Source organism: Mus musculus, chromosome 2 (assembly GCF_000001635.26).
Source record: "Mus musculus strain C57BL/6J chromosome 2, GRCm38.p6 C57BL/6J".
In the NCBI taxonomy this organism is placed as follows: Eukaryota; Metazoa; Chordata; class Mammalia; order Rodentia; family Muridae; genus Mus; species Mus musculus.
The window spans coordinates 32,998,736-33,013,315 of NC_000068.7; the positions used below are offsets into that span (position 1 = coordinate 32,998,736).

The 14,580-nt window shown below is 45.4% G+C and overlaps 1 protein-coding gene across 17 annotated transcripts in view; it reads right to left on the reverse strand.

Moving 5' to 3' along the window:
- The window catches only part of Garnl3 (GTPase activating RANGAP domain-like 3), a 145,635-nt gene that overhangs the window by 12,511 nt on the left and 118,544 nt on the right, over positions 1–14,580 (reverse strand). For 16 of the 17 annotated variants that reach the window (XM_030252276.1, XM_011239223.3, NM_001355201.1 and 13 more), the window contains 6 exons: positions 12,665–12,776; positions 8,514–8,612; positions 8,063–8,179; positions 6,314–6,492; positions 5,049–5,207; positions 4,044–4,110 (listed from right to left, as the gene is read on the reverse strand). In XM_030252276.1, the coding sequence (XP_030108136.1) occupies positions 4,044–4,110; positions 5,049–5,207; positions 6,314–6,492; positions 8,063–8,179; positions 8,514–8,612; positions 12,665–12,776 (733 nt within the window). The other variant, XM_030252277.1, reaches the window with a different exon arrangement.

The following is a 14,580-nucleotide window of genomic DNA, read 5'->3' on the forward strand; positions in this document are numbered from 1 at the left end:
ACTGAGAACTCTGCCAGTCTCTGTCACCAGTTAATTGCTTCTACTACTCAGAGCACATTCCAAGAGATTGTAAAACTATTAACCAAAGGTCATAAAAAGGGAACTAACAATTTATTATAGGTGCTAGGGCAGAAGATAAAATATTGACTAGGTTTGTCTATATGAAACTTCACTAATAACTTAGTTATGTGTTTTAACTCTCTATGAACCTGTGGAGCTGTGACAGCTGTTTAGCCAGATGATTACTCCTAATGGATACACGTGCAAATGCTCACTGTTGTAAATGTGGTATCTGATTTATGGTTTGAATTTATGTGTAAACTTGTGATGAACTTTTACCATGTGGTCTCGTATTATGAAAGATGTTTAAGTGCTGAAGACAAAGAGAGGAAAGTGAATTTCCCTTGTCCCACTTAGGATCTTTCCATTTTCCTCCTTTTTCTTAGAGAGCTTTTATAGGAAACTTTTTACAACTTAGAAATAAATGCTAAATTCACTTTTTAAAGTGTCCCGTTTTCTTCCTGCAACGTCAACTAGCAGGCTGAAAGTTATAGCCATGCAGTTCCTGCTGAGATAGAACAAAGGCTATTTCACTTAATCCTTTGCTGTTTTAGGATGAGGTGCTAAGTGCCAGAGACTGCAGTTTCTGGCCTCAGAGGATCACAGAAGGCAGGACAGCTATAGTAGCAAAGTAACTTAGACCTAGATAAGTAAACTTTATATCATTATACAGCAACTCTAAATATCTCATAAGTCGAAAGTCTTACCCTCCACGGAAGCTCTTCCCTGTCTGTTGTCTCAAGAGGAACCTACATCAAAAATGACCACACTGGGCCTGGCCCTGACACCCCCTGATATGGCTGATGGCAATTCTTGGCTGTCAACCTGATTACATCTGCAATGTAGTCAAAAGACTAAATCTTTTTTTTTTGATTTATTTATTTATTATATGTAAGTACACTGTAGCTGTCTTCAGACACTCCAGAAGAGGGCGTCAGATCTTGTTACGGATGGTTGTGAGCCGGGATTTGAACTCCAGACCTTTGGAAGAGCAGTCGGGTGCTCTTACCCACTGAGCCATCTCACCAGCCCCCAGACTAAATCTTTTTTAACCATAAAACAAATGTGTGGGCAAACCTGTGAGGGATTTTTACTCAATATTTGAAGTGGGAAGATCCACTTCTATTCCAGATCTCTGAGGTGAGAAGATCCACCTCTAGTCTGAGCCACACCATCTGCTGACAGTCTATACAATGACATGGAAGAAAGAAGCTCTCTCTCTATGCCTGCTTGCTTGCCCTCAATAGCAAGTTCATTCCTTCACTGGCATTGGAGCCTAGTTCTTTGAAATTCCAGTGTATATTGAAGAACAGCTGAGAGTCATCCAGCATCATAGACTGAACAACTACTAGATTCTTGGACCTTCTGTTCATAGGCAGCTATTATTGGATTAGCTGGACTACAGTGTGTGCGTCATTCTAAAAAATTCCCTTTATATATCTTTATATTTTATATATATATATATATATATATATATATATGAAAGAGATAATTCTCTAAGTTCTGCTACTCTATAGAACCCTGACTAATATACCCTGCTAACATATTATTAGAGAACTTGGACTTGTCTGTATCCCCCTTGCTGAACTTCGCTACATTAAGGCCAGTTTAATTCAGCTACCTGATCCTGGTCTATTCTGATCTCTGAATATTAGTGTATTTGGTTCAAACCATCACAAAGTAAGAAAGTCTTTGTAAAAACAAGATCTTCTTCCATTATAGAAGCTGTTTATGACTACCCACATACTTGCCTTTTAAAATAATAATGGTAATAACTATCATTGTTGTGTTAATGATTTGAGACAGTGCCTTGCTATGCAGCCCAGGACTTGCAACCTTCTTGATATGCTCTGTTGAGTGCAGGTAGATACTACAAATCTGTACCATCATGTCTATCTTAAAATTAGTTTACTTTAAATTTTATTTGCTTTTATTTTATGTGTGAGTGTTTTGTCTGCATGGATGTCTATGTGCCACATGTATACCTGGTGACCATGGAGGCCAGAAGAGGACATCAGATCCTCTAAAACTGCAGTCATAGATCGTTGTGAACCACCATATGGTGCTGGGAACTGAACCCAGGTCCTCTACAAGATAGAGAAAGAGCAGTCAGTGCTCTTAACCACTGAGGCATATCTCCAGTCTGGCTTTAGTTCTTTTGTTTTTGTTTTGTTCTCTTTTTTTTTTTTTTTTTTTTTTTTTTGTGGGGTGGGTCAGTTCTTTCCCTATATAGATTTTTAAATGAAGCCACAGGACTCCATTCTAAAGATTCATTATTTTGAGGAATGTTTAGATTAAAACTTGTCAATGGATGTCCCTGTGGGTGACTGAGAGCAGAGAGCTGCTGTCCTACCTTCTCTGGGCTATTCCCTGTTAAGCCTTGAATTTTGAAGATGTTACCTACAAGACCAATTTCTGTGTTGATAACTGGGTTTTCCATTTAATTATAAATTATTTATCAAAGTATCTGATCTATAACTATAGCTAGAATTGCTATTCTAGAAATTGATGATTCTAGGCTGAAAAACAGTGTTTTTTTAAATGTTAGTTAAACTGTATCCAGGAAATAATCTTATTTCCATTTGCTTAAAAAATAACTTTAAAAAATGTACTCATTTTATGTATATGAGTGTTCTGCCTGCCTTTATGTATAAGCATTACATGCATACCTGTTGTCAATAAGGCCAGAAGAGGGCAGTCACTGATGGTGTAAGTCCCTGAGCCATCTCTTCAGCACCCCTTCCCCATTAGCACACGAAATGCTGGAGATCAGTGATACATTTGCGGGGCCAAAACCTACCCTGCTACCTGACCTAAACTAACTTGAGCTATGCAGGCTGGACTCAGGCTGCTTTCATTAACAGCAGAGAAATGCAAAAAGTTACAGGTTACAAGCTCGGCATGCTGGCTCACATTTTTGATTCCAGCACTTTGGAAGCAGAGGCAGAAAAATGTTTATGAGTTCAAGGCCAACCTGGTCGACATAGAAAATTCCAGGTCAGCCAGGGGTACTGTTAAGACTCTGTTAAAAGAAAAGGTACAGGTTGTGTACCCTTAATCTAAAAGAATCTGAAATCTAGATTGACCTAGTGTCTGAAACTTTCTGAGTACTGGCGGGTGGAAAATTCCAAACCTGACCTCATCTGATGGATCATAGTCAAAATTTAGTCACTCTTGCTGGGTACTGTGGTTTGAGCCTTTAATACCAGCACTTGGGAGGCAGAGGCAGGCAGATCTTTGTGAGTTCGGGGCTATTCTGGTCTACATAGAGAGTTTCAGGATAGACAGAACTATGTGAGACCCTGTATCAAAACAAAAATAAAAATTAAAAAATAAGTAAAAAACTCAGGTACTCTAAAAGTTACAACAGAAACTTATGAAATTATGTTCTGGCCTTAAGCAGGCATTTATAAACTATAAATAAACGTTGTGTTTAGACTTGGGTTCCATTTTCAGGATGTGTGGGTTGTGTGTTATCCCAGAGTCTATAAATACAAAGTCTGCAACACTCTGGGCCTAAGCCCTTCAGATGAGGGGCGTTCACCCTTCAGTGACAGAAGACAAAATCTGGTACTGAGTCAAGAGGGTCGGAGGCGAAGCCTGCCCACGCTGGGCAGCTACCCAGCCCTGAGGAAGGCAGCTCACCTCTCCAAGCCGCCAAGCCTTAGCTCTGATGGTGGAAGTGGTCCAGTGTGAGCCACTGTAACTGAAAATCTGGGTGACTCCGGGGTTACCTACAATAGGGCCCGCTGGCTGGAAGCCTGTCTTCACCCCACACCTGTGAGCAGGCGCATGGTGGCAGTGCTGGTAAGCGTGCCACTGAGAGGCGTGGCGTTGCAGGTAGGGATGCGGACTTTAGATGCTCCCTGCTGTGATGATGACCCACCAGGTCAGTGTGAGGGAGGAGGGAGGCCCTGTCTTACCACCCCCCCCCCAAAGTAGGCTGTTTTTGTGCATAAAGAGCAGACAGCGCCCTGACTTACAGTTGTAGCACAGGAGCAGGCCGGCTTCTCCATCTTCATAAACATCAATAGCTGCAACAAAATTAACCTGCAATGACAATGGGCAGCGGTAGTGGCGTGTGGGATCGGGCCACTCGGAGAAACTTCCTTAAGCTCTGAGTGTCTAGCAGTGGCCTCAGCCCTCAGAAACCAGGGTGCTGCAAAGCCATGTTTGCCTCACCTGGACCTACAGCACTACCTGGACAAGGAGCCGCAGGTGTGAGAGGAACATCTTTGCTTTCACTTTGCTCTAGGTGGAAGTTGCTCACACCATTTCCCTGCTTTTCCAGAAGGTGTGAATCCAGCACTGTGCTTGTGTGTTCCTAAATGCTGTTTACCCAGAATGCTAAGGGTCACAGGGGCTGCCGTGTGTGCTCACATCAACGCTCAAGCAGACAGCACTGTTCCTGTCTCCCATGAGGTGAAAGGAAGCCTATGAGGAGAGGAGTCCATCGGCCGTGGGACCCACAGACCCAGCACAGTCGTTCTCCCCACATGTTGCCTGGACCTCAGTGAGGGTTCTCTGCCGCTAACACGAGTATGTCTCCATTTCTGTCTCTGTCTTTCCACAAAGACAGCATAATCCAGTGGAGTAGGTCTGGGACATGCTTGACCCTGGACTGTCACTGTCCAGATTTAAGACATGGGTGCTCAGCCTGGGCTGTAGCCATCCCTTGTCCTTCTGGAGTCCAGAAACCCTGTCCTTTGAAGGCAGCTGCATGTGACCCAGCCTAAGGAGCTCATCACGTGAGACGGATGCATGGCATGTACTTTTATTATTACTATTTTGAGGCAGGGTCTCATATAGCCCAGGCTAACTTTGACCTCACAATCCTCCTTCCTCAGCTTCACAAATTCAAGGATGGAAGGTCTGAGCCTCCACACCTGACTAGAGGATGTGAGTTAAAAGCACATCACAGTGTCTAAATAGAAGACAATCCCTTGCTTTCCCTTATGCCCAGCCCATTCCCACCGTGGCCAGCTCACCTTGTTGGCCTCCACATGGTGCAGCCTAAAGGCTTCTCCTGTGCTCTCGTTTACCACGTCGAACTGATGGCGATATGCCACACAGATGAGGTTGTCGCTCTCTTCCGTTGGTCCATCCACTAAGGCCATCACTGCTGGGGAGTCACACAGGCAGATTTCCTGAGTGGGCGAGGATGAGTAGGACTCAGGTTAGGACAGAGGCTGACTTCAGGCAGCCTGTACTGCCTGTCCCTCCTTCCAGAAGAGTCCACCCTGCTGGCCACAGTGGAGCTACACTTCCAAGATGGCAGGGGTCTCACTGGACTCCTTCCTGTAATCTCTCTTCAGGTCTCCGACCTCTGTTGCAGGAAGGGATGGGGGCCAGAAAGAACTTCACAATCTGACTCCACTGTCTGGTTGGCTTTAGCCTCCACTGTCTGTCTTGTGAATTAGTAATTAATAGTTGAACTCTCTAAAAGTTCCTACCTTCTTCTGAGCCAAAGCCAAAGTCTTCACAAGGCTCCTAGGGCTGTGGGCAGTCTTCTAGACCTCTTCAACTGGCCACTATGTCTTCTCAGCACCAGCCATTCCCACCTGACCGTGCCTTTACCAGGGGTCAGGGTCCTTGGCTCTCAGCATGTGCCTGCCCTCTGGCATCTCCTTTCCTCGACCCTCCTTGTACTCATGCCTCACTGAGTGTCTGCTCAGGTAGAAGCCTATTCTGCCTCACTCTACCCATTACCTTTACCTCTGCAGCACAGCCTACCTCCTTAGTCTCAGCCCTCTCTTTCCTTCCTTCCTTCCTTCCTTCCTTCCTTCCTTCCTTCCTTCCTTCCTTCCTTCCTTCATGTCTTCCTTTTTCTTTTTCTAAGTTGGGGAGATTAGGTTTGAGACAGGGTTTCTCTGTGTAACAACCTTGGCTGTCCTGGAACTTGTTCTGTAGACCAGGCTGGCTTCGAACTCACAGAGATCTGCCTACATCTGCCTCCAAGTGCTGGGATTGACACCACGTGCCACAACAGCCCCAGTGTTTATATCAATCAGGTTTATATCAGGCTTGCTCAACTAGAAGTGGGAAGAGATACTTTGCACTGCTTATGCCCATGCCCAGAACTCATAGAGGCTACTGTGAATGAGCACACAGTGCAGCTTAGATGTCTGGGCAAGTTAGGGTACAGGAGGCTGGGACCTCAGAGGGGATACTGAGAAGTGGAACAGGCTTATGACTAGACAGGGAGTCAGTTAATACTGGGTCAGGAGAGCAGCGAGCTCAACACCAAACCTACCCTGATGTACTGGAATTCCTCAACAGGAGACTCCGACAGGGGAGACAGGAGTGAGACACCTGGCACCCCACTTGGCTTGTTGTGTGGTTTCCTTGTGATGAGAAGCAGTTTATTGCGAATTGCAACCACGATTCTCAGCTCTCTGCTGTGGTGAGTATTAATAGCATACAGGTGGCATCCTGGGAAGAGGAAAGATGACATTCAACATGAGCAGGGAGGGTGGGAAGGCCCCAGGCTGGGGACTTTGGGAACGGTTCCTAAGAATCCTGGGACTGAAGCCAAACTCAGAGACAGACAATGTTTTGGATGCCCGGTGTTGTGGTGCTCAGTTTGAAACACCTCTCCCCTGTTCTTGTGTTTGAACACTTGGTCCCCAGCTGGTCTCACTGTTTTGAAAGGCTGTGAAACCTTAAAAAGGCAGAGCTTCATTGGAACATGGGCAGCCATTGCACCATAATGGACCATATCCCTTATTAGATTGTAAGCAAGAATAAGTCCTTCCTTCCTTTAAATTGCTTCTTGAGAAAAATAACTAACATACCAGGAAAGATGACATAAAAACACGGTTAGAAAAGGCATGAACCTTCTATTCTACAGCTTATGCACCTGGTTTTATTTATTAGTATTCTTTTTAGGTTTCCTTAGGTGTGTGGTGGTGTGAATGAGAATGGCTCATATTTGAGCTCATACATTGAGTGCTTGAGCTCATATACTGAGCTCATACATAAGCTCATATATTTGAGGGCTTGGTCTCTAGTTGGTGGGACGTTTGGGAAGTACTAGGAAATGTGGCCTTGTTGGAGGAGGTGTGTTACTTGGCCTTGAGGTTTCAAAAGCCCACACTGTCCCTGGTAATAGCTCTCTCTGTCTCATGGCTGCTGTCTCTAGTTATGAACTCTGAGTCTCTGCTCTAGTGCCATGCCTGCCTGCCTGCCTGCCTGCTGTCATCCCATGCATCACTGACTTGCCCTCTGAACCAATAAGCTCACAGTCAATTGCTCCTCCTGTAGTTGCCTTGGTCACGGTATCTTAGCCCACAGCAGAGGGGTAAATGAGACAGTGTGTGTGAGTGTTTGGCCTGCGTGTGTGCACATGCACCATGTGTATATCCAAAGCCTGAGGAGGTCAGAAGGGGAGCACAGGCAGTTGTGATCTGCCATGTAGATGCCTGGAATTGAACCTGGGTCCTCTGCAAGAGCTACAACTGCTCATGGCCTCTGGGTCAGGCAGGTCTCTATGCCCAGTGCTTGGCTTTGTATCTGCTACACAATAGAGATGGAAGTAGAGGTTAATCAGGACTCTAGAACCAAAACCCCAAAGTGTCTTTTGTTACAGGGTAGCTAAGAGAGCTGAACTCACTCCAAGACCTGTGGTCCAAGGCTGAAACTCCTCGTCCTCAACCTGCTTTCCTATTTTTGTAGCTTCTTAGGGAAGCTGAGATTCCATGTAGGCAGTTCTGGGAGTCAAACCCAGGGCTCTGCCCAGCACTTATTTGGCAAGTGCTCCTCCCTGACCTACACCCGTACTCCTCATTCTATAAGGAGGAACTATATTTCTTTCCATCCCCACTATTAATTTTTATTTTCAGTGGCCTGGACATTTTAACAGAAATAGTTTCTTTCTTCTTTTGTGACAGTGTCTCAAACTTGCTGTGTGGCCAGGGGTGGCTTCCGTAGCCTGGGGATAGAATGCAGGGCCTCATTCAGTCCAGGCAAGCACTGCCCTGGCTGAGTTCCTTCCAGCCCTCACCTTTGGTTTTCTCCAGCTTGTTTTCTCGGCAGTCAGATCTGCTCCTTCCAGTCTGCCTGCCATCAAGGCCTTTCTGCACAGCACTGAGCCGGAAGACAAAGAGGCGGGCGTCTTTCCCTGGTGATAGAGAGAAGGAAGAGGGATCAGATAGCGAAGTGAGATGACCTGTTGGGACTCCCAGGTCAGATACACAAACCAGGGTTGGGAGGTTCTGGGATGCAAGCAACTGCATCTACCCCATAGCACACTTGCTCTACACAATCGTGGGAGAATGAAACTCTCTATCCCTCCGCTATCCCCACAAGTGAACCACCAAAGCACCACAGCACTGACACCAGGGAGAGGAACAGTGATATGAGCCACAGCCCCAGACCCAGCGACCCTGCGGGTTGGCTGCAGTGGGTCACCCGCCATTTTGCTCTTCCTGGAGCAGCCATCTGAGGGGCGGCACCTTTGTCTGCTCTGAGAACCAGAAGGTCCAGGGTCTCCAGCACGTGGATCTGCTTCACAGGTAGAGTTCTGTCAAACACGGGCACGGATGGGAGGTCATCTGGAAAAGAAGTCTGGTTACCCTGCCGCACCACCTGTGATGCATGCCTGGGGCTGACCCGAGCCTCGCTGGTCAAGGACGGAGTTGGCGTGTAGAGTTCTCATAAGGTCTTAGAAGGAGTTCAGGCACTGCTCGCTCTGCATGGGAGAAGTCCTGATATGCATCACTCAGTAGCATTGAGAACTCTATGGGGGTGGGCAGAGCAGCGGGGACATGAAAAGAAGCTACGTTTTTCTTGTTGGTGCCACCAAAGAAAGAGCAGCGTGTCTCAACCCCAGGTTTACTGGGTTGTAAAGGACTGAATAACACGGGGGTGTGTGGGGTGTGTGGGGAGAAGCAGCAATTATTTTCCTTTGGATGCTATAATATAAATTATCATATCTTATATTATTGCTTGCATTTCTCAAGAAAGTAAATTGAAAGCTTCTTTTACATTTAAAGTGAGCAAATCCTATCCCTAGCCTGCCTCTGTCTGTATCAATAGTAGTCTGCTTATATGGTTTTTTTGTTTCATTTTGTTTTTCAAGACAAGGTTTCTCTGTGTAGCTCTGGCTGTCCTGGAACTTACAAAGACCTACCTGCCTCTGCTTCCTCAGTGCTGGGCTTCAAGGTGTGTGCCATCACTGGCTGATGTGCTAATATGTTTTTAAAAACCATTTTTATTATTTTTTATTATATGTAAGTCTGCATGTGGGTATGTGCATACGCGTACAGGTGCCCTTGGAGGCCAGAGGCTTGAGATCCTCTGGAGCTGGAGTTACAGAGCTTGCTTCTAGTCCTTTAGTGGACTCTTAGGACAGTCAGTCTATCAGCCACAGTCCTTCCTTCTGTTCTGGTACTAGGGGCTCTGTAATGCTGCCAGGAGGATTTGCCTGTTCAGAACATGAGATGATAATTCCAGTACTGTTGTATCTGGGTGAATAACTGCAATTATTTTATGGGTCCACAGTATCATCAGGAGTGGCAGGTCACATTCTCTAAGGGTTTAGTAGGTGCCAGACCATGAAGCGTCTTACATTTTTTAATTTAGATGCCTCATTTACCAGAATTGGTCAGCACTAGTAACATCCCTAGTTAACCAAGAATGAACCAGATGCTCAAAAGTGTTCAGAAAACTTGTTCACACCTTAAACATGTGGAGTCAAAAAGAATGGAGCACCTCCTTGTGTGCTGGAAACAGAGGCTCACTGTGTACCGCCGAGCCCAGCATGGGCCAGCATGCACTCTCCCTATGCGCCCCAGCTAGCTAAAGGGTTTGTATGCAGACAGGAAGGAGAGAAGGCAAGGACAGGAGAAAGTGACAAATTTAGTGGCTGCTTGATTAATCACCCTTCCTTTTTGTAATCTTGGTATGAAGACCAAGTCTTTAGAAAGAGCTTTTCTATTACCATAAAACCAAAAAGGTGACAGCCTACTTTACTCAGTAACCAGTCCTTTAAAGCAGGATTTGCTGCACTCACAGTGCAGCGGGTCCTGAGTTTTAAAAATTGTGACCTTAAGGGCTGGAGACCCTTAAGATTAAGATTAAGATTAAGAGCCCTTAATCTTAATCTTAATTAATTAATCTTAATCTTAATCTTTTTTTTTTTTTTTTTTTTTTTAAAGATTTATTTATTTATTTATTGTAAGTACACTGTAGCTGTCCTCAGACACTCCAGAAGAGGGAGTCAGATCTCGTTACAGATGGTTGTGAGCCACCATGTGGTTGCTGGGATTTGAACTCCTGACCTTCGGAAGAGCAGTCGGGTGCTCTTACCCACTGAGCCATCTCACCAGCCCTTAATCTTAATCTTAATCTTAATCTTAAGATTAAGAGCCCTGGATGCTCTTCCAGAGGTCCTGAGTTCAATTCCTAGCAACCACATGGTGGCTCACAGCCATCTGTAATGAGATCTGGTGCCCTCTTCTGGACTCTAGGCATACATGCAGGCAGGACACTGTATACATAATAAATAATGAATTTTAAAAGAACCTTATGACTTTAAAAGAAGGAGACTCTCCAGAGCAAGTCTAATGAAATTAAGTAAAAGCTAATGGGCTAGGATGGGAGTCAGCCTGAAATGAAAGGGACAGACCGACTCACAAAAGCCGTCTGTGCTACAATCCCGTGTGGAGCAGAAGGCCAGCTAAGGAGTAACGGAAAGACGGCACTCGGTGAGAAAGCCGAGGAGAAAAGCTCAGGCCTTTACCTTCTCGGCAAAAGCCAAGGGTGAGCATCACTGGACGGTTAGGACAGGAGAGGAATAGCCTGCATACCTCTCCAAGGCTGACAGGAAAGCACTTCCTGGCAAATCACAACAGCCACCATTATACTCTGATCCAAAAGGCACAATTGTAGAAAAGATTTGATAATATTGGCTTGGATACCATTTTTTTTTTCCTCTCATACAGCACACCCTGACCTCAGCCTACCCTGCCCCCAATCCTCTCAGTCTCCTCCACCTCCACACTCCCTGGGGTTATATCCAGTCTTGACCCAGCATACTTTTCTTTGATCTCAAAGGAAAACTAGAGAATATTAAGCATCTTCTTAGTGGTAAAATCCTATAGACCTATTTACCCAGGACTACAGTTTTGGAAATCAGTGTCAAAGTCAAAACAGAAATGCTAGCAGAGTTTACTGTGTTTAAGTGGAGCAGCTGGTATCGTACCAAGCTCTAGTTGGACCCACTAAGCAGCCATGCAATTTCACGCAGCCCATGGTGTTGCTTTAGGCCTCTGTTTCTTCATCTGTAAATTTTAAAGACTAAATATCTAAGGTCTGTATTGAGTTTTGAAAATAAAAAGAAACTTTTGGTTGCACTTTTGGCAAAAATCCCAGGATTTTGTGAGCTTTTACAAATCACTGATAAAGATGACAATTGCCTTTTAGCAACTTGTTGCTATACACTAGATCTGGCTGCAGGCACTCAGCACAAGGTGCCCTCTGCCCTGCTGGGAAGCCCCAGCCTTACGAGCCTAGGCAAGTGCTTTACTACTGAACTATATAAACCCTACCCTTGGTTTTCTTCTATTGATATTTTATTAAATTCGTTATAGATATAATTAGGCTATGGGAAACATGGTGGATCTTAAGTTATCTATAGTTTATTAACTTAGTCACAGATACACTTAGCTTATGGGAAACATGATTAAGACCTATATGGAAAATCCCAGGTAAGGTCTGTTTGCTCTCCCTGCCACCCTGCAGAAAGCAGCTGGCACAGAGCTGGGACCTAGTGAGTGTGCTTAGGCAGAGGTCTAAGAGACAAGCAAGGCTTACTACAGAGAGGGAACATGATATAGTTTAAGGCCACCAAGCCACTCTCACCAGAGGGTGCGCCTCTAGAGCTGCTGCCTGTCTAGAGCCCTTGGTCCCTCAGAAGTCCCAGGAGGCTGGATGCTACTGACCCCTCCCCGATAGCTCATTAGGAGTCTGGAGGGACGTAAAGCAGGTCCTGCAGTTCTGGAGTCTGCACCCCACCCCATCAGCGCCATGGCCACGGACTTGCTGTGGTGGTTGCTGTGTGGGACTGTGTCTCCCCAGGCAGCTATGGTCTAGCCCATGTCAGAAAGAGCCTTTTAATACTGAGTAGCAATCTGTCTTCCTGCCATAGCACTTCTGCTTCTACACCCATTGAAACAGTTTATCTAAGATTCATATAATTTATTTTAGACATCAAGTTTTTTCCTAGTCAGGATTTTTTAAAAGGCTTCAAGAGAGCTTGTGTCCTCTAAGAAAATGATGTGAAATAATATGTCCCTTTTCATTCCAGGTTAAGTGCTGGGACCATGATGAGTGCTTGCTGAAGAAGAGCCTTTTAGTAGGTGGCTTAATATCCAGGAACTGATTGGAGACTGGGGGAAGGGATAAGTGTCCCAGCACACTGAACACAAAATATACCCCATTGAAGCACCTGTCTGAAACTAGGAGTTCTATTGATTAGAAAATCAAACCTGGCTAACTCCCCTGGGGAGCAGGCATTTATGGTCTAAAGGAGCTGACTGGCAGTCACCCACCTCAGAAATATCACAAGTCACACAAAAGACATTCAGGAGTGTTACTCACTGACCGTCCACTAGCAAGACGCCAGCATCCGTGGAAACCAGCAAGGCCTGGCCCCAGGGATCTGCACACACGGCTTCATGAGGGAAATTACAGCAGAAACACTGGGGCTCCCAAGGCTGTGAGGGAACACAAGCATTGCAGAGTCAGTGTACAGAACAGAGCACAGTGTCCCACAGACAGAACAGTAGCACAGACCCGCCATGGTGATGAGCTGCACCAGACCTTGGGAGCTACTGGGTCTTGACTCAGTCGCCTTCTCAAGGAGAAAAAGCTCCTTTTAAATACGGATGCCACAGGAGAGCAGTGACTTCCTGCGCTTCTGGCACCACTGCCTGTCTCTATATGACCATAATGTTGTTCTTTGGGCAATAGAAACATTGGTAATGTTTTTAAAGCAGTTTTCTTTAACACCTAGATGTTGAGCCAATTGGTGCCTTTCTGTTTGTTTGTTTTTTAAGAGGGTTGGTGTTACTTTAGCATAAAGGGAAGTCCCACTAGCTACTTTTAAAAAGGCAAGATCTCTGTGCTGGTTCAGCAGAATCCTGAAACCACACACAACGCAAGAGGTTGGTGTCGTCTTCATATATAGGTGTTTATTGACCCACATGAAGCTACAGAATCTTACAGAAAAAGCACACATTTTGCAGGAAACCAGCTAGAGCTGCTAATGAAGTAACTCCAGGTCCCCATATGGCATCTTCACATCGCATGCACACTTTTTCTAGTCCTCGTGTGAAATGTCACACTGCATGAACACTTCCTGGGACCTTAGCTTCATTTCTGTTTCAGGGATAAAGTTAGCTCTCCCTCACAATGGCTCCTGAGGGCATGAAGGTCAGGCGTTGTCAGGCACTGCTTCCTAGGGTCTTAGACAGCAGTGTGGATGGGTTTTGTTTGTGGCACCTGGAATAGAACCCAAGGCTTCTAGCATGCTAGGCCAGTGCCCTCTCACAGAGCTATATCCCCATGCTGAGAACTGCAAACATTTTAACAGACTTCTACTCCCTTTTAGACACCTCTCTTAGCCCCATGCCTTGGAAGTCTTTGTAGATTTCTGGGGACTTCTACTCTCAACTAGACATACGGTCTGACATGACCCAACTGGGCAGCGGGACCTAGCAGAACATGTCTTTGCTCTTGTAGGTGTGTGAATGCCCAGGAGAGAAAGACATGTTCATATCCCCTAAGTTCAAAATAGGCTAGACCCACCTTCAAGAGCATCACCAGGGCTGAAGCTAACACTGTGGGTTATCCCTTGTTGAACATAGTCTCAGGCTTACAAAGATGGGACCTGCATTGTTCTGAAGAGGAAGCTTAGAGGATATGGGAACATTTTCTAAACTGAAATATGAAAACACTGACAGGTTACTCACTGAAATATTTCCCCCAAGAAGTGGTCTGGCAGTTCTGAGTCATCAGTGTATAGATAGAAGAATTGAAAATGTATTGAAACCATCACTTTAGGTAATACTAAGACAGAACAATATAGTCATTGTGTGTGTGTGTGTGTGTGTGTGTGTGTGTGTGTGTGTGTGAGAGAGAGAGAGAGAGAGAGAGAGAGAGAGAGAGAGAGAGAATATGAATGTGTGGGGGGGTGCTGCCTATGTAAGTACATGTGAATGTCCAATGTCTTTAATCAGTTGCTTTTCTACTTTCTTTTTGAGATAGGGTCTCTCACTGAACATTAAGTTTACCAGTTCTGGTAGACTAGCTGGCCACCAAGGATTCAGAGACCCCATCGAGTACTGGGGTTATAGGCATAAACCCCCACATTGAGCTGGGGTGCTGGGGATCTGAACCTTTCTTCATTGAGACATCACCCCAGCCCTCAGCTGAGTCTTATAAAAATATCATTACTTTTGTTCATATGGGTATTTTGCCTGCATGTATGCCTATGCACTCTGTGTATGCAGGGTGTTT